Below are 19878 nucleotides of genomic sequence, written 5' to 3'. Positions count from 1 at the left end.
CAAAACAGGCAACAGTCAGAGCCACCCCTGCTCCCACTGTTAGGAGATCCACAAAAAGACCAAGCTATACAACTGTCACATATACATTAGGCCTAGGTCAGTCCCATGCAAACTCTCTGGTTGGCAGGGCAGTCCCTGTGAGCCCCTATGAGCCCAGGGTAGCTGGTTCTGTGGTTTTTTTTTTTTTTTTTTGTGTGTGGTATCCTTGGCCCCTCTGGCTTTCACAATCCTTCCTCCTCCTCTTTTGTAGGAGTCCCAGAGGTTTGCCTAAAGTTTGGCTGTGGGTTTATGCATCTGTTTTGATCTGTTGCTGGGTGAAGCCTTTCTGATGACAATTAGGCAAGAGAATAATCTATGAGAAAAACAGTATCATTAGGGATCATTTCATGGCCTTTTTTTTTCAGTCATGTTTGTTTCTATCTTAGGTCTTTGGGCTGTCTAGCCTCTGGGTCCTGGCCCTCCAGGCAGTATTAGGGGTAGGCTCTTGTGGTATGGGTCTCAAGATGGACCAGTCATTGGTTGGCCATTCCCATAATTTCTGCACCACCGTTACCCCAGCATATCTTGTAGACAGTACAAATTGTAGGTCAAATGTTATGCGGCTGGGTTGGGGTCCCAACCCCTTCACTTGGAGTCTTGCTTTATTACAGGAGATGGCCCAGTTTAGGCTCTGTATTCCCTATTGCTAGGAGTCTTATCTATGGTCATCCTCATAAGTTCCTGGGACTTTCCAGGTTTCTAGCTCATCCCAGGAATGCCTGTGATTCTCCTTGTCTTTCCCACTACTCTATCCCTCCATCCTCCTCCACCTGATCCCTCCTGTTCTAGTGCCATCCCACATCCTCTGTCTACTTGTAATTTCTATTCTAGTTTCCCTTCCCAGTAAGATTCATGTGTTCCCCCTTGAGCCCTCCTTGATACTTAACTTTTTTTGGTCTGTGGATTGTAGCATGGTTATCCTTTACTTTACAGCTAATATCTTATAAGTGACTAGTACTCATGTTTGTCTTTCTGATTCTGGGTTACCTTACTCAAGATGATCCTTTCTAGTTTCATCCGTTTGCCTGCAAATTTCATGCTGTCATTGTTTTTAAGAGTTGTGTAATACTCCATTGTGGAAATGTACCACATTTTCTTTATTGGTTCTTCTGTTGATAGGCATCTGGGTTGTTTCCAGTTTTTGGCTATTATGAATAAAGCTGCTATGATCATAGTGGAACAAGTGTCTTTGTTGTTTGGTAGAATATCCTTTTGGGTATATGCTCAGAAATGGTATAGCTGGGTCTTGAGGTAGGTTGAGTCCTGATTTTCTGATTTTCAAAGTGGCTTTCTTGGCATTCCTTAAGGGATTTATAGATTTCCTCAAATTTTTTGTTTGCCTTTGTCTTTGTGTTGGTTTGAAAGAAAATGGCCCCCAAATGGAGTGGCACTATTAGGAGGTATGGCCTTGTTGAAGTAGTTAAGCCTTGTTGGAGGGAGCCTGTGACTATGAGGGCAGGCTTTGAGGCCACTTTTGTTCAAGCTTTGCTTAGTGTGATATACAAACCACTTCCTGTTGTCTTCTGATCAAGATGTAGCCAGCACCATGTCTGCCTGCACACCACCATGCTCCCCACCAAGATGATAATGGACTGAACCTCTGAACTGTAAGTTGCCACCTCAAATGTTTTCCTTTATGAGAGTTGCTGTGGTCATAGTGTCTCTTCACAGTAATAGAAACCTTAAGTAAGACAGTCTTCTCCTCAATTTATTTAAGGATTTTTTTTCATTTCCTCTTTAAGGTCCTCTGTCATCATCAGAAGCTATTTTTAAGGTCATTTCTTGTGCTTCCTCTGTGCTGGATTGTTCAGGTCTTGCTGTTGTAGCACAGCTGGGTTCTGGTGGTGCCATATTGCCCTTGCTGTTACTGATTGTGTTTTTATACTGGCATTTAGGCATGTGGGTTTGGGATGATTATAGATCTAGGCATTGATTGCTGCATTTGTCTTTGTTGGATGGGTGTTTTGTTCCTTGGTTTCTGTTTCCTCTCTGGTTTTTTGGTGTAAGTGGCCAGGGGTTTTGGTGACTAGTGAATCAACAGGTTCCATAGGGTATCTCTGAGGGGGTTTTTGAGGTCTTGGGTCCTTAGATCTGGCCTGGTCTCAGATCAAGCTAAAGTCTTCTTCCAAGTATGTAGGCTAGAGTATAAAGCCCAGCAGAGGGGGGTACAGTCTCAGTTTGTTGGGTGGGCTTTAAGGAGTCTTATGGGGCAGTGGGTGGCATCTTACCAGGGGTCTCCAGGACCAGCCTAGCCTCCAGCAAAGCTGTTAGGGCTGTGAGCTGGAGTATAGATCCCAGAGGATGGAATACTTGGGTCCCTAGACCCAGCTTGGCCTGTGGTAAAGCTGAAGTTTTCTTCTGAAATTGTAGGCTGGAATATGGAGCCCAGGGGCAGAGGGTGTCTTCCTTCCTTCCTTCCTCCCTTCCTTCCTTCCTTCCTTCCTTCCTTCCTTCCTTCCTTCCTTCCTTCCTTCCTTCCTTCCTTTCTGAGATAATGTTTCAATTTGTAACCCAACTGGCCTGAACTCACAAACTTCTTGACTCTGTCTCCCTAGGGCTGGGCTGGTAGGTGTGAACCACCATTCATATCATCATACTGTACTTCAGCTATGCTCAATACTCTGGTATTTGAGGATGACTGTGAAAAGAATGGTGATGCTAATACATGACAGAGGCTGGTAGTATATCCCTGATAAAAAATGGCATCTGCTATACAATTTTAGCATCAGTCCTGTGGTGTCTTTGACCCTTGCCAATAGGTTTTCTCTTAGTGTTTGTATTGATTATTATTCCTGTTGCTGTCTTGAAATATTCCTACAAAGGCAACTCAATCAAGAAGGTTTATTTTTTGGCTTACCATGTAAAGGTACAGTCTACTAAGGTAGGTAAGTGATGGCAGCAGGTGCTCGAGGCAGGTGTTCATCAGTGTGTGTGTAGTCAGGGCACAGCTTGCTCTCTTTCTTGCTCAGTCAAGGACCTGGACCCTTGGAACAGTGCCATCTACAGTTGAAGTGGGTCCTCCTATCTTAGTTGAAGGAATATAGAGAACCCTTTGCAGATGTGCACATAGGATTTTCTCCTAGGTGATCCTCAGTCATGTCAAGTTGATGATATTAACTATCATAACAACCTTATTTACTGTTTTCTCCAGGAGCCAACAATGTGCACTTTGCCTTTTTCGCCTTCTCTGTTCCACTGCTTTCTGCAGCTTATGCTCTTTGGAGATGGTAAGAATCTTCAAGACCTGTGTCTTGAATTTGTCACCTCATGTTCATGATTATAGTCACCAGAAAGTCAGGGAGTTCTGGGGATGGGTGCTGGGGTATTCTGTGTTGTTTTCGAGGTTGTTTTAGGAAACAATTTTCTCATCTGGTCTCTTACTTGTGTGTCTGGGGGGAAAGACTGTGGAGCCTCCCTCCATGTGTCCATAGGATATAACTTTCACTAAATCATTTTGTACAAAAATACAAACCTGGTATGTACTCACTCATATATGGATTTTAGACATAGAACAAAGGATTATCCACCTACAATCCACACCGCCAAAGAAGCTAGGAAACAAGGAGGACTCTAAGAGAGATATACATGGTCCCCCAGAGAAGGGGAAAGGGACAAGATCTCCTGAGCAAATTGGAAGCATGGGGGGAGGGGGAGGGAGCTAGGAGAATGAGAAGGGGAGAAGAGAGGGAGCAAGGAGGATGTGAGGGAGCAGGAAGGTTGAGTTGGGGGAAGAATAGAGGAGAGCAAGATAAGAGATACAATAGTAGAAAGAGACATTTTAGGTTTAAAGAGAAATCAGGCACTAGGGAAATGTCTGGAGATCTACAAAGATTTCACCAACTAACAATCTAAGCAACAGAGGAGAGGCTACCTTAAATGCCTTCCCCTGATAATAAGATTGATGACTAACTTGTATGCCATCCTATAGCCTTGGAAGTAGAAGCAGACAAATGTCTACAGCTAAACACTGAACTGAACAGGAATCCAAGTTGCAGGGAAGGAGGTCATGACCAGACTGGTGAAACCTACAGAAACAGCTGACTTGAACAAGGGGGAGCTCTTGGTCCCCAGACTGATAGCTGGGAAACCAGCATGGGACTGTTCCAGACCCCATGACTGTGAGTGTCAGTGAGGAGACCTCAGAAATCTATGGGGCCTCTTGTAGTAGATCAGTACTTATCCCTAGCATAGGAATGGATTTTGGGAGCCCATCTCACATAGAGGGATACTCCCTGAGCCTAGACACATGGGAGTGGGCCCAGGCCCTATCCAAAAAAATATGACAGACTCTATAGACCCCCCTATGGAAGGCCTCACCCTCCCTGGGGAGCAGAAAGGGTACAGGACAGGTAGGGTGTTAGTTGTGGGGGGCAGGGGAGGAGGGGAGGGAGAAGGAACTGGGATTGACATGTAAAACAACCTTGTTTATAATTCAAATAAAAAATGGAGGAAAAAAAGAATGTTCTAGTTAGTTAAATGATTCTTAGTTATTTATGGGTCTGCAAAGGCAAAATCTATCTATCTATCTATCTATCTATCTATCTATCTATCTATCTATCAATAATGGCAGTATGTAATGCATCAATAGCAGCAACAGCTTTTCCAGGTTCTGCAGTCATTTGAACAAAATTGTAGAGACATCCAGCACTCTCCATTAAAAAAAAAGTAAAAAACAAAATCCCAGAAAAACAGCACAGTTCTGTTACCCTTGTGGTACCTGGCACCATTTTTTTTTTAATTAGCTTCTCAATCATCATCTGGAAGGAAACCATTCTGAGCAACATCATTAAAAACAGCTCTGATAAAGCACGGTCACTACTATGTATCATAAAGCAGGTCCACATATGAGTGAGTACATATCATGTTTGTCTTTTTGTGATTGGGTTACCTCGCTCAGAATGGTTTCTTCGAGTTCCATCCATTTTCCTGCAATTTCAAGATGCCATTGTTTTTTTCTACTGAGTAGTACTCCATTGTGTAAATATACCACATTTTCTCCATCCATTCTTCAGTTGAGGGGCATCTAGGCTGCTTCCAGTTTCTGGCTATTACAAATAATGCTGCTATGAACATGATTGAACAGATGTCCTTGTTATATGAATGTGCTTCTTTTGGGTATATGCCTAGGAGTGCAATTGCTGGATCTTGTGGTAGACTGATTTCCATTTTCTTGAGGAGTCACCATACTTATTTCCACAGTGGCTGTACAAGTTGACACTCCCACCAGCAGTGGAGGAGTGTTCCTCTTTCTTCACATCCTCTCCAGCATAAACTGTCATTGGTATTTTTGATTTTAGCCATTCTGACAGGAGTAAGATGGTATCTCAGAGTTGTTTTGATTTGCATTTCCCTGATGACTAAGGATGCTGAACACTTTCTCATGTGTCTTTCAGCCATTTTAGATTCCTCTATTGAGAATTTAGTTCTGTACCCCACATTTTAATTGGATTGTTTGGTGTTTTTGAGAATAGCTTCCTGAGTTCTTTGTATATTTTGGAGATGAACCCTCTGTCAGATGTGGGGTTGGTGAATATCTTTTCCCAGTCTGTGGGCTGTTGTTTTGTCTTGCTGACTATGTCCTTTGCCTTACAGAAGCTACTCAGTTTCAGGAGGTCCCATTTATCAATTGTTGACCTCAGTGTCTGTGCTACTGGTATTATGTTCAGGAAGCAGTCTCCTGTACCAATTAATTCAAGGGTAATTCCCACTTTAACTTGTAGTAGGTTCAGTGTGGCTGGGTTTATGTTGAGGTCTTTGATCCATTTTGACTTAAGTTTTGTGCAGGGCAAAAGGCTTGGGTCTATCTGCAGTCTTCTACATGTTTGCATCCAGTTATGCCAGCACCATTTGTTGAAGATGTTTTCTTTGTTCCAGAGTATATATTTGGATTGTTTGTCAAAAATCAGGTGTTTATAGGTGTGTGGGTCAATTTCAGGGTTTTCAACTCTATTCCATTGGTCTACCTGTCTATTTTTGTGTCAGTACCAAGCTGTTTTCAGGACTATAGCTCTGTAATAGAGCTTAAAGTTAGGGATGGTGATGCCTCCAGAAGTTCCTCTATTGTACAGGGTTGTTTTGGCTATCCTGGGTCTTTTGTTTCTCCAAATAAAGTTGAGAATTGTTCTTTTAAGGTCAGTGAAGAAATGTATTGGGATTTTGATGGGGACTGCATTGAATCTGTAGATTGCTTTTGCAAGATTGCCATTTTTACTATGTTGATCCTGCCTATCCAAGAGCATGGGAGGTCTTTTCATTTTCAGGTATCTTCTTTAATTTCTTTCTTTAGAGACTCAAAATTCTTATGGTACAAGTCTTTTACTTTTTTGGTTAGTGTTACTCCAAGGTATTTTATGTTGTTTGTGGCAATTGTAAAGGGTGATGCTTCTCTGATTTCTTTTTCCACCAATGTGTCATCCATATATAGTAGGGCTACAGATTTTTTTGAGTTAATCTTGTATCCTGCCACTTTGCTGAAGGTGTTTATCAGCTGTAGGCATTCCCTGGTAGAGTTTTTCGGGTCACTTATGTAGACTATCATATCATCTGCAAATAGTGAGAGTTTGACTTCTTCCTTTTCTATTTGTATTTCCTTGATCTCCTTTTGTTGTCTTATTGCTCTAGCTAGAACTTCAAGGACAATATTGAAGAGGTATGGAGAGAATGGACAGCCTTGTCTTGTCCCCGATTTTAGAGGAATTGGATTGAGTTTCTCTCCATTTAATTTGATGTTGGCTGTTGGCTTGCTGCATATTGCTTTTATTCTGTTGAGGTATGTTCCTGTTATCCCTGATTTCTCCAGGACCTTTATCATGAAGGGATGTTGGATTTTGTCAAAGGCTTTTTCGGCAGCTAGTGAGATGATCATGTGATTTTTTTCTCAATCTGTTTATATGGTGGATTACATTGATAGATTTTCATATGTTGAACCATCCTTGCATCCCTGGGATGAAGCCTCCTTGATCATGGTGGATGATTTCTCTGATATGATCTTGTATTCGATTTACCAATATTTTATTGAGAATTTTTGCATCAGTGTTCATGAGGGATATTGGTCTGTAGTTCTCTTTCTTAGTTGTGTCTTTGTTTGGCTTGCGTATCAAGGTTATTGTGGCCTCATAAAAAGAGTTTGGTAATGACCCTTCTGCTTCTATTTTGTGGAACAATTTGAGGAGTACTGGTATTAGCTCTTGCTTGAATTTCTGGTAGAATTCTGCAGTGAATCCATCTGGCTCTGTGCTTTTTTTGGTTGGGAGGCTTTTGATGACTCCTTCTATTTCATTAGGGTTATAGGTCTATTTAAGTTGCTTATCTCTTCTTGGTAAGTGATATCTATCCTGACTGGGATAGTCAGTCAGGAAAATAAGGATTCCTGGGGCTGCAGAGATGGCTCAGTCATTAAGAGCAGTTGTTGGTCTTATAGAGAGATGTCCTGGAGGTTTACTTCCCAGCACCCACATGGTGGCTTGTGACCTCGGAAAACCATCTTCTCACCTCCACAGGCTGACTGACTATCCCAGTTCTCCTAATGCAGTACAAAGAGAAGGATTATTAGCCTTGCAAAGATTTTGCCTTTGCGGACCCATAAATAACTTAGAACCATTTAACTATCTGTTTGCCTGGTGTTGCTGAGCCAATGGGAAACCTGTGCATAAAGTTGTGTACAAATGTTTCTTGTGATACTGACAGTTTTGTTTGTTTGTTTGTTTGTTTGTCTTTTTCTGGGTCTGATCCAGGTACTCACCATCATCTTGTAGGAATGCTTAACTGAAGAAGGTGCTGTCTTAGTTAGAGTTTGTATTGTTGTGAAGAGACATCATGACCATTGAAGGAACCAGCTTCCCATTTCTGCAGCCATAACAGCCTAACAGTGCTTGCCTGACCTTGCCTTGGTCACTAGGAGGTCAGATGCCTGCCTTGTGGCAAGGAACCAATCAGAAGTTATCTGGTGGTGCTATGCTTTATGACTTTGGTTGTGCTTTACGGACAAGTGCACAGCAATGATGCACAGAGCATAACAATCACCCTGGGACGGCCTATGGGCCATAACAACCAGTTGACCAATCAACACAGGGCAAACCCTCTAAACCTGGAGACACACCAATCCTGAGCCTGTGCATACCCCTAGACATTCCCCTTACACTGCCCTGTAACATCTCTATCCTGTGGCTTCTCGGCATCTTTTCCCAGCCATCTGCCATGGTGGGTGGATGAAAGGCCCAAGCTAATGGGGTTAGCTCATCAAACAACTGGACAGTTGTACAGGTTTGTTATCTATGTTATCTGATCTGCTGCAGTCCACGCCCTCCCTGCCTGCTTTTCGGTGGTGTGTCAGTTCTGTTAATTTTGTAAATATGATCGCTAGCAGCATCTGTAAGGCCTACAGGAATTCTTTAGGGCAGAGGTTCAGATGACAGCTTGGGCAGTCTGTAGGAGCAGGACTTGGTAGGACCAAGTTGCTTGCCCCATCTGTAAGGGGACCCAAGCGGGTAGCCCAATCTGTAAGACAGGGACTTGCTGGGAGCAAGTTGTCTGCTCCATCTGTAAGGGGACCCAGGCGGGTCTCCAATCTGTAGGAGAGACTTGTTTTTGGACCAAGTTGATCTCCATGGGGCTAGCCATCTGAAATTCCAAATACGATCCTAGTCTGTGTTCCTGTGCTGTCTGCCCAAGTGTCACATTTGTGCTGTGTGTTTGTTAAGCATCTCTTTCTGTCCCTACTGCCCATGCATGTGGCATGCATGGGTCAGGGGTCTTTTCTTGCTGCCCTGAGCACGTGGTGCGGGACAGGATTTCCTCTGTCATGGGCCATGGGTTAGATTGCTGCAGCGGAGTCCCCTGAGGCTGCTACTCTGAACTCCAACCACTGCTGCAGCCCTCACAGCTGAGCCTGGCCGATGTAGGTGAGTCTGATTTCCTATCCTCACCTGCCAGTCTGTGAGGCATGCGAAGTGGGGCTCTCTCTGCCCCAACTGCCATCTGCCGTGGGTCCTGGCTTGCAGGAGTTTCCCTGCCATGAGCACATGGCTGCAAGGCCACCATCTGTCTAGCTGCCCGGCCTTCTCTGTGTTCCACACACATGGTATGCAGGGGGACCGTGGGGGTCTTTTTCCCACCCCTGCATTGGCCGAGGGTCTGGGATTACCAGCAGCATCCCCCCCCCACAAGTCTCAGCCCTGAGCACATGGAGCTCGGGTGGGTGAACCATCTTGTCTGATCCAGACATTCTAAAGAAACGGCCTTAAAGTTATTAAAATCTATAAAAAGGACTTTTTATGTTGACTGAGAAATGAGAGAAAATGTAGGAGACTAAAGCAATAAAGAGAGAAAGGAAAAGAAATTTGTCTAAGAATGTCTAAGAAAATCAGAGAAATGAACTAAAGGTATAAAGAAAGTTATAGAGGGTTAAAGCAAGTCATAGAAGGTCAGAGGAAAGATTGTTAAAAGTCAGAGAAAAATGTAAACTGTTTGTTATGGTTTCTCATGTCTACAAATAGTAAATTTTAAAATTGGTAATATAAGTTAAAATTTTAACCATATTAAGTTAATTCTGTTTTAAAAGTCCTGTTTATTTCTCAAGTAAATTACGTATGCTTGTTTTAAAATGTTCTATTTGTTTCCTGGCATAACCTAAGTTTTGTTACAAGCATACAGCTAAAACAAATGGTGCAAGTTACCGCCTTTTTGTAGCCAGCCGCATGGCAAACTGGTCACATGGCTGACTGGTAGCCATTTTGCTGAAGTTGAAAAAAAGATACTTAAACTACCATCTTGACTAAAGATGACCGCATGGAAATTAGAGGTACTATCTTAGAAACAAGTTTTTCAATTAAGGTTTAAAATGTTAATACTTCTATATATTACGGAAAGACATTAAGGGAATTTAAATTTCTTTTTAAAACCAGTTTTTAAAATTTTTATGTTTTTCAAAATGTCTTTTTTATTAATGTTTTTACTTAAAGAGCTTCAATATTGAATCATTTTTAAGCAAAGCCTGACAATGTAAAGTTCTTGTTTTATAAAAGCTGTTAATCTATTATAAGATGTTACAGTTTAAGTTTTCAGAAGTTAAGTTTAGGGCATTGGTGGCACATGCCTTTAATCCCACCACTTGGAGGCAGAGGTGGGTGGATCTTTATGAGTTCAAGGCCAGCCTGGTGGCAGAACGAATTCCAGGACAGGCTCCAAAGCCACAGAAAAACCCTGTCTCAGAAAAAGTTTTAAGCAGCTAAAATGTGTACACGTATCTACTGTTTAAGGAATATAAGATAACTCTATGCAGTTTTAAATTCAGCTGTGCTAAGTTTCAAATATTTTAATAAGTTAAAACCAGTTACAGTCAGACTGAAAATTACAGAAATAAGACCTTACCTAGCCACCTGTGTGCTTACAAACAGACCTCTAATGCTTCGGAGACCTGCAGAATATGGCATTTAAAATGTTATCTTAAAAGTTTATAATATCAGACAGACTGCCAGATCCTGACAGTGACCCAAAGTCTCCAAAGAAGATTTTGAGGTACCCCAGTTCCTGCACCTGGACCAGTGAGCGAGATGCTCAGATGTGATAACTGCTGCCCGCCAGGACCTGGCTGAGACTATGGACAAAGCTGCTGGACACTGGAAAATTGATTGCACCTCTTTGCCTAGACAAAACAAGGTCAGTCTTTTCCATGTCCCTCTTCCACAGAGGGACCTTATAGGTTAGATCTTACCTTATAGGTAAGATCAAAAACCTCTCACCTTATAGGCCTGGCAAAGATTGCTGTTCTTTGAGACATCTGCCTCCAGTGATAATGGAGAGACTTGGGTATGGCTAACTGTGTATAGACTGGCTTCTAACTGGCTTTTGTCACTTTTTAATAGATTCGGATAAAATATACCCTTCTCAGATCTCTGAAATATTAATGCTTGACAGCATCAGACAGTCAGATCCACTACAGACTATAGTCAGTATGTTAGCTGATAAAGTAATGACTACCTACTGTTCAGTCACAAGTTCAAGGTTTTTAAGTTTATTTTGGTTGTCATCTAAGTATAAACTTAAAGGGTTTTTCATCAGGCCAAAGGCACCTCTGTCCAATCCATACCTGGCTCTCTGGACAGATGAAAAGTGTACCTGCTTCTAGCCCAAATCTGTAGTTATTGCTAGGACTCAAAGTTATAAATATGTTCCTGCTGTTTGAACAGATATCCAGATATTTGCTTTTTCTGCACTGTGGGCTTCAATAAATAAGTTTTAACTTCTGTTCCTAGTTTAAACATGTCTTAAACAGGTTTCTGCTTCTGGCAGACACATCTGAGTATCAGTTGCTGACTACAGGCTGTTCCCAAGTCGATTGCAAACCCTGGACTTTCTGTGGATGTGAACCAGTGCAGCAGATATGGACACCCCTGTCTCTGCAACAGAATCTGCCAACCAGAAGCTCCTGATGGAATCCCCATTGCCTAAATTCCCTTTTTTGCTTTTGACTAGCATTTCAGCCTTCTTGGGTCCCTAACTTCATCCCAAAGTCAGCAGGAAGTAGCATGAGAAAGAATACGTCACCCATTTTCCTTGGTTAAAATGCTAAGTCAAAAGGAACTCCCTTACATGGGGGATACCAATATCTCTCACTCCCTGATGGGGATGCTAGAGAGACAGCCATTCCATGATTGGAATTTTAAAAACAAATGGGGGAATGAAGGGACCAGCTGCCCCTTTCAGCAGCCTTAACAGCTGAACATGTGCTTGTCTGACCTTCCCTTGGTCACTAGGAAGTCAGATGCCTGCCTTGTGGCAAGGAACCAATCAGAAGTTAGCTGGTGGTGCTATGCTATATGGCTCTGGGTGTGCTTTACAGACAAGTGCACAGTAATGACGCACAGAGCATAGCAACCACCTTGGGAGGGCCTATGGGCCATAATAACCAGTTGACCAATCAACACAGGGCAAGTCCTCCAAGCCTGGAGGCACACCAATCCTGAGCCTGTGGGTACCCCTAGACAATCCCCTTACGCTGCCCTATAAGATCTCTATGCAGCCGCTTCGAGGTGTCTTTTGTAGCCATCTGCCATGGCGGTTGGATGAAAGACTGGAGCTAACATGGGGTTAGCTCATTAAACAACAATAAAGCCTCGTGCAGTTTGTATCAAGCTTTTGACTCCACTTGGTGATTGGGGTGGCCGAGGTCCTGGGCTGAGATCCTGGAAGCCTGAGCTTTCCAGGGGTCTTGCAAGTCCATTGTGATCATGGAGCATGGGAGCATGTGGACAGATGTAGTGCTGGAGCTGAGAGTGCTACATACTTCCTCCAACAAGGCCACACCTCCTAATATTGCCACTCCCTTTGGGAGCCATTTTCTTTCAAACCACCACAGGCACTAAGCTTGTGGCTCAGCCTAGATCTTTGCATAGTCTTTCTTCTGTCTTTGCTTTGTCTTTCAGTATCCTCCACAAGTGGGCAGCCCCTTGACTTGGGACTCACCCTCTCTTTTTCTCTTCTATTGAAAACAGACTCTTTTCTCACACAATATATCCTGATTATGCTTTCCCTACCTTTACTCATCCAAGATCCTCCCAAGTCATCCCTCCCTCCAATCTGAATCCACTCCCTCTCTGTTTCTCAGAAAAAGAACAGGCTTCTAAGAGATAATAATGAAATATAACAATATGAAATGTATTAAGATAAAACAAAAACTATCACATCAAAGTTGGACAAGACAAACCAAAAGAAGGAAAAGGGGTCTCAACCTTTTGACTTGCTGTTTGCTAAGAAAACTTAAACTGTAAGTTTAAAAGATCAAATCTTAGGATTATTTTCTAAGTAAGATAGTTAATCATGAGAGCACAGTAAGCTAAAACTTAGAGTGAAAGCAGTCTGAGGGGATATTTCCAGCTCTAAATGCCTACATTATGAGATCAGAGAACTCATTAATGACTTAATGATATACTTTAGGGCCTTGGAAAAACAAGATTAACAAACCCTTACCCAGACTGACCAGCAGAAAGCAAAGCCTTGTGCTAATAAAATTAAAGATGAAAAAAGCAGCGATTCAGAAGCTAGAGACTCACTGTTATATTCTTTAAAAATATATATATTCCACCAAACTGGAAAGTTTAAAGTAAAAGATGAGTCTATTGGTGCACATGGTCTACCAGTGTCAAACCCAGATGAGATAAATACTCCAAACAGATATATTTAGGAGCAGTGAGATTGATATAATAGTAATGACAATAGCAATAATATCTGTAAATAATAACACAATAATTATATTAATGTTTGCAAATGAAGCATTGTTCAGGCCCTGATGTTTTCACTGATGAATTCTACCAGATCCTCATGTTGTACTAACATCCATCCTTCTGAAGCCAGCCATAAGTAGTACAGAAAAGAACACTACCTAACTCTCTTACAGAACCAGAGTTAGTATTATACCCAAACTAGATAAAGACATAATAACAAAGGACATTTTTTATAACTTCTTTATTGACTCTTTGGGAGTTTCACATCATGCACCTCAATTCTGTTCACCTCTTGGTCTCCTCATATTCTCCCCTCATCCCTGCTACATTCCTGCTATGCTACGCCACCCTCATAAGGAAACAAAGTAAGCAAGCAATTGAACAAAAGCAAAAACAAAAACCCAAAACCAAAACAAAACAAAAAATACCACAACAGAAAAATCTCTTCACTTCTCCTTCTTTCCTGCCTCTCCAACACCGCTTGATTCATCCTGGTGGCAATGGAGGCTTCAGTGTGCCATGTAATATACCTCTTTGTCCCATCAGCTGTACTGGCAAATGTTCATTGCAATGAGTCACTGGTCTGGTTCAAGGTCTCTGCTTTCTGGTACACCATCATCACTGGGTCCTCACTGGAACTCCTCTTGGATATCCTGTGGCTGCCACAAGTCTTGGAGATCCTGCGGGTATCATTCCACAGGACCAGTCCCTTCACCAACTTCTGTAGGTCCTAGATGGGTTAGATGTTAAGTGGGGTCAACCCAAGGCCTGGCTGTGGGCCTGGAGAGTAGCCAAGCTGGTCAGTCTGGTCCCCTGGGCCATCCACCTCTGGCCAGGGGGTGGAGTCAGCACCCCTGTATGCATGCCCTCAGGGTCAGTTCACCCTGGCCAGTGGTGAGTGGTGGGGGTCATCTCTCCAACATGCAGGGGCCAGCTAGCTTGCTGTATCTGTAGCTAGCTGTGCAGTGAGAGGCAAGGCCAGCTTTCTCAGGGCCAGCAAAGGGTGTGGCTGGTTCAGCATGGCCCTCTGATTTCATCTTGAATGGTTCCTAGGGTCTCCTGAAGTGACACAGGCCATGGCATAACACTTGATGACAACAGGAGCCGTGAACATCAACACAGAAACTGGTGTAGGACAGGGACCCCAAAATGGCCCTTGGCAGCAGCCCAGCCCAGACATCATCGTGACCCCAGGGGGCAAGCAGACCTGCCCCTCAGTCTACTCCTCACTGCCATCACCATGGATCCAGATGACAAGCAGTCCTCCAACGTCTGCCGACTCCTCACCATATTTATTTCTTCCTTTCTGCATCTTTCCATAACACACGAACCATTCCATTTCTCTAGTACTTCCATTTCTCCAACACATATTTTCTTATTGAAATAAAGCCTGCATGCCTGTTGCTGTCTTCCTGCTGGCTGGGAAAATAATTTTCCCTTTTATTGAAAGATTCTTTTCTCATACAATGTATCCTGATTATAGTTTCCCCTCCCAACAAAGTACTTATGTGATGGTCATTCTTGGTTGTCAACTTCTCTATACCTGGGATTAGCTGGCACACCTGTGAGGGATTTACTATTATTAATATTAATTAAATCATTTGAGGTGGGAAGATGTGTTATAATTTGAAAAACGATGCAAGAGAGAGACTCACACCATGCAACAGGGCTCACACTGAGAGTTTATTGGGGGAGGGGAATGGGAAAGGAGGGAGGAGAGGCTGGCCTCTGGAAATGGGAGCGGGAGAAGAGAGGGAAGGCATGCAGGACCCACCTTTCATGAGGGGATGAGCGCATGTGCAGAGACTACATACACAGTGATGTGGCCATAGAACCCTGGGCTGGCCAGGTATCTGCCTGAATGTGGATAGTGCATGTGCACAGCAGGGTGCTCTTAGTGGCTACATCTGAGGGCCCTGGGGGCAGGCTAGCAAGTGTGATCCCTGAAATGCTAGCAAGCACAAGTGCATAGGGAGTAGTTGTGGTTGATGACATCTCCTGCCAAGTCCCCAAGGGCAGGTCAGCATAATGCCTGAATTCTAACAAAACCCATTTTTAATCCAGACCTGTAGCACAAGTTCTAATTGATTTTAATAATAAAAATCTAAGTCAGATATTTGGGGGGTTAAAACTGAAAGATCAGAGAAGCAGAGCAGCCAGCCACTAGAGCTCTTAATGAAGGGACCAACCCCCACCCCCACCCCTGTTTTGGCAGCCATAACAGGATAGCATGTGCTCGCCTGACCTTGCTGGGCTTATCCTGGTCAGTTGGAGGTCAGATGCCCTCCTGGTAGCAAGGAACCAATCAGAAGTTAGCTGGCGGGGCTGTGATTTACAAGTGCCCAACTAATTGGTAAAGAGTGGGTTCCTGGTAACTCAGGATGGGGATGTGTGGGAGGACACTATTTAAGCTGAGAACTTTGAACCCTCAGAATTCTCCAGGGTTTATCTCACTTGAGGACCTGAGGAAGAAGTCTCTCCACCCTCAACAGGAGATTTACTCTCATTTCCACCCTGTGAAATAGTGCCTTTGCCAGAGGAAATTAATCCTTCATTGTCTTTGAAATCAGCAGTGAATGTCTCTGACAGAGATGCAATGCAAGACAATACTAATGTCTCTCAGGGCCCACCAATAGTTGCCCTTGGACTTATAAGGCTAAGCAGGCTCCTAGAGGGGGGATAGGAAGTGTAGTTCATGAGGAGGTGCACTACACTAACTACTAAAGAGTTTAATGAGTTTGCTAATTCTTTCAAGCAGAAGCCTGGGGAATATGAGTGGGAATGGACTTTAAGAGTGTGGGATACTGGTGGAAGGAACATTAAACTGAATCATCCTGAGTTTGTTGACATGGGTCCACAGAGTGGAGATTCTAGGTTTAATAAGGAAGCTCACACAGTTAAAAAAGGATGTCAAAAATTTGTTTGAATGGTTAGCTGAAGCATTGTTAAAAGATGGCCTCCTGAAAAGGAGTTGGAGATGCCTGATATCCTGGGTTTAGGGTTGATGAAGACATTTTAAGGCTCCAGGAAATTGCAATGCTAGACTGGGCACACTGTAAAACCTAATCCTCCATTATGTGAAGGCCCAGAACTAATCCTATAAAATGCAAAATGGTGAGAGAGGCACCAGTGTATTTGAAGAGCTTTGTTGTCATCCTTTTCCTTGTGCCAAACCTTAGGGTTGCATCTCTGCTCTCCTAGCTACCCAATAATCAGTTTTCTATCTCTCCAACACTTACTTCTAGTGTCCTTTCCTACTGAAGGCTTCTTTGTCCTCCCCTGAAAGCAGATCCACTGAAAGGTCCCTCCCCTGGGGCACCAGCCCTGAGTGCAGTTCCCAACATTGACATTACAACCCAGCTTGGCAATGATTCACACCTGTGCTGGTCTTACCTGTTGGCTGGAAGCAGCCCTGGGGCCGAGGCTGACACTCATGAGACATTGGCTCTGGCACAGAGTTAAATAATCCCAATCAATATCCACTAAGTGGGTGAATAAATGCATGGGCAGATGAATGAATGACTCAGCCAGGAATAGTGTTTACCATTGAGTATAACAGCTTTCTCATTGACATACATTATGTTATTAGCCATGTGCTCTCTTTGCTTTTACCAAATCACTATTTATTTAGCGATGTATTTATACTAAGCACTTGCTGTGTGCTGGACACCATATGAACTGCTGGAAAAAAGCAGGGAGCATTGTGCATGCACCTATGGAGTGGTTTAACCTTTGGGGTGCTTCTAATTCCTCACTACTCAGGATTTTGTTTATGTTTTTATCTTGTGTGTCCTGTGTGCATATGTATTTGTATGAGTATGGGCATGCACATGTCATTACCAGCATGTGATGGTTTAAGATATCTTGTTTAAGATATCTCTGTTGTTTACTACCAGGGATGGAAGACTGACCTGAAAGTGTCCAAGGCATTTTCCTGTCTCCACCTCCAATCTCACTATGGCTTGAGTACCAGTGGAACATGTATATATACTGTATGTGGGTTCTGGAGATCCAAACACAGGCCCTCATGTTTATATAACATGTGCTTTACCCCCTGAGCTGTCTCCCCAGATCCATGCTTCATGCTTCTGTATATTTTGTTTATTTACCAGAGTGGATAGAAGCTCTTGTGAGTCAGAGGCACTTTTGAAAATCCAATAAAAGCTTTGGAATCCCTTCTGAGGTTAGTAAACCTCTAAACCTCTCTATGAACTCTGTCTTTGGAACAGGAGGGCTGAGGAGGCCAGGAGACTGGGCGTCTGCTGGACTATACCAATGGTTTTGTTTTATATCAGGTAGTGTTTTGCTCTGTGGCACTTGTAAACTGAATGATAGGGCCTAGACAGTAGATTCTGGCTCTCTGGCCCCAGAATTCCCCTTCCCTGACAAAGAGCCTATAGTCGGAGGGGTTGCCTATGCCATGTGTTGTCTACACAGAAGGAGACTCTCTGCTTATTTTTTTATGATTTATTTATTATGTATACAATGTTCTGTATGCCTGCAGGCCAGAAGAGGGCACCAGATCTCATTACAGATGGTTATGAGCCACCATGTGGTTGCTGGGAATTGAACTCAGGACCTCTGGAAGAGCAGCCAGTGCTCTTAGCCTCTGAGTAATCTCTCCAGCCTGACTCTCTATTTATTTTGAGATGGCTGCTGTCATTGCTCTCCCAGCATGCCTACGAGGACCTGAATCTCTTTGCCGCCCTCCTTCCAGCATGCTATTACATTCACATGTGGGCTGTGCAGAGATAAAACTCTCTGCTGTTTTTCATGTTAGTGCAGAAAACCCCTGGCCTCCAGAGCCTTGGAGAGGTTTCTGATAGAAAGATGGGAGGCTTGGCTTTTACTTTCTCTGGAGACATTTTTCCCTTTGCACACATAAGGATTAAACTGTAGCAGTCTATCTAGGTAATTGTTCTGTCCAAAAGGGGTCAGAAATTATACTTCCAAGTATGTGAATCACTGAAAGCAGAATCTCAAAGAGCCAGTGAACACGTGTGCGGTGGATAGTAGCAGGGAGAGGGAGCTAGTTACACTTGTGGGGTAAGTAGTCACCCTGTTCCCCATAGCTGAGAGCAGGCAACCAGTGAGTGTGAGTGCCCATCAAGGTAGGTTGGTTAGACAAAATATGACCCACACATGCAATGGGGCACAGGGTATCCAGTTTTTAAGAGGGAGGGAAGGAAGGAGGGAGGGAGGGAGGGAGGGAATTTCAGGCAGGAGGGGTATCTCTGTGGTGACTGTCCAGTTTATGTATGGGGGTTTGCACCAGCAGCTCAGGGCAGTGAGGGTGATAGAGTCACAACAAGTTACCCAGGAAGCAGACTCTGGAGACCAGCATTGGGGTGTAGTTCCAGTTTAATACACTCATCCACTGGCACATAGGAATATATTATTTAATCAGCTAAGGACTTATTGTGCTGTGTCTAATGAGTCTGCATGGCATGCAACCCACATCATGTGAGGGTATACGTGGGGGGTGGTGGCATGTCCTGGTAGTGTGTCTGCAGACAATGGGCAGGAAGCAGGCAACACTGTAGTCTGAAGTTTTTCTCTGTCTCACCCAGTCCTATTGGACTGGTTTCCTTCCCACCAGCCAGTCCCTGCAGCTGCTTATCAAATAATCACTCTGAGGCTTAACATGTAATATAGTGGATTTCTCACTAGATGAGGCACCCAAACATTTGACAAGAATTTCCACATAAACCTGACAAAAGCTTAAAAAGGGATTCTAAACACAAAAGAACAGCTGGGCATTGGTGGCATACACCTTTAATCCCAGCACTCAGGGAGGCAGAGGCAGGAAGGTGAGTTCAAGGCCAGCATGGTCTCCAGAGTGAGTGCCAGGATAGGCTCCAAAGCTACACAGAGATATCCTGTCTTGAAACCCCCCCCCAAAAAAATAAAAGAACAGAGTCAAGCATGGCTCCTTGGTAGCAACATTTGCTTGGGTGGGCTATGTTTGCTAGAGGCAAGGAGAGACGCAGCTCCTTTAAGAGAAGGTTTCCTGACTCAGTATTAGCAACAAAAACTATGTGGCTCTTTTAAGAGACTGCTGCCTGTTTGTAGTTTATGAGCAGCCAACTGCATGGAGCGATACAGGTGGCTCCTGCCGTATGTCCACCATGAAGCTAGACTCTCAGAAAGCCAAGAAATGGGTGGAGCCAGCTGCTTTTAGTTCTAGCCAAGCCCGCTTACCATTTTATAAAACTTTCCTGGTCAGAAAAGGATTGCAGATACAAAATAAGAGCAAATTCAGACAAAAATAGGCCTCTAAATGGGCCACAATATGTTTGATAAGTGTGCGTGGGCTTGGGAGAGAGAGGATAAAAGATAGAGTCATAGATTAAAGAATAATTTAAGGATAATAAGCTGAGGTCCTTAAAGGACAAATAGAGTTAAAAAATTATAATGGGCCATATAAAGATGGACAATACACAGAGAATCTAGATTATATATATTATTGTGTTTTCATTGGATTTTTTGACACTTGATTGTGGGGGCTGCTAAGCTAGACCAACATACATATTTTAAAGGTATCTTGACTTTAATATTTGGGTCAAAGGATATGTTACTTTGGAAAAGAGGTTTTGCATTTGTTTCCACAGAAGATGAA

General features: G+C 43.3%; 1 protein-coding gene across 1 annotated transcript in view; it reads left to right on the top strand.

Annotated features, from left to right (window-relative positions):
- Window positions 1–19878, top strand: part of LOC103159976 (natural cytotoxicity triggering receptor 3 ligand 1) — a 52781-nt gene that overhangs the window by 27570 nt on the left and 5333 nt on the right. The window contains exon 4 of the mRNA XM_027410316.2: window positions 3191–3266. Within this exon, the coding sequence (XP_027266117.2) occupies window positions 3191–3266 (76 nt within the window). The remainder of the gene's footprint in view (window positions 1–3190; window positions 3267–19878) is intronic.

Source organism: Cricetulus griseus, chromosome 3 (genome assembly GCF_003668045.3).
Source record: "Cricetulus griseus strain 17A/GY chromosome 3, alternate assembly CriGri-PICRH-1.0, whole genome shotgun sequence".
NCBI classification, from domain to species: Eukaryota; Metazoa; Chordata; class Mammalia; order Rodentia; family Cricetidae; genus Cricetulus; species Cricetulus griseus.
This window is presented reverse-complemented; position numbering and strand designations above follow the sequence as displayed.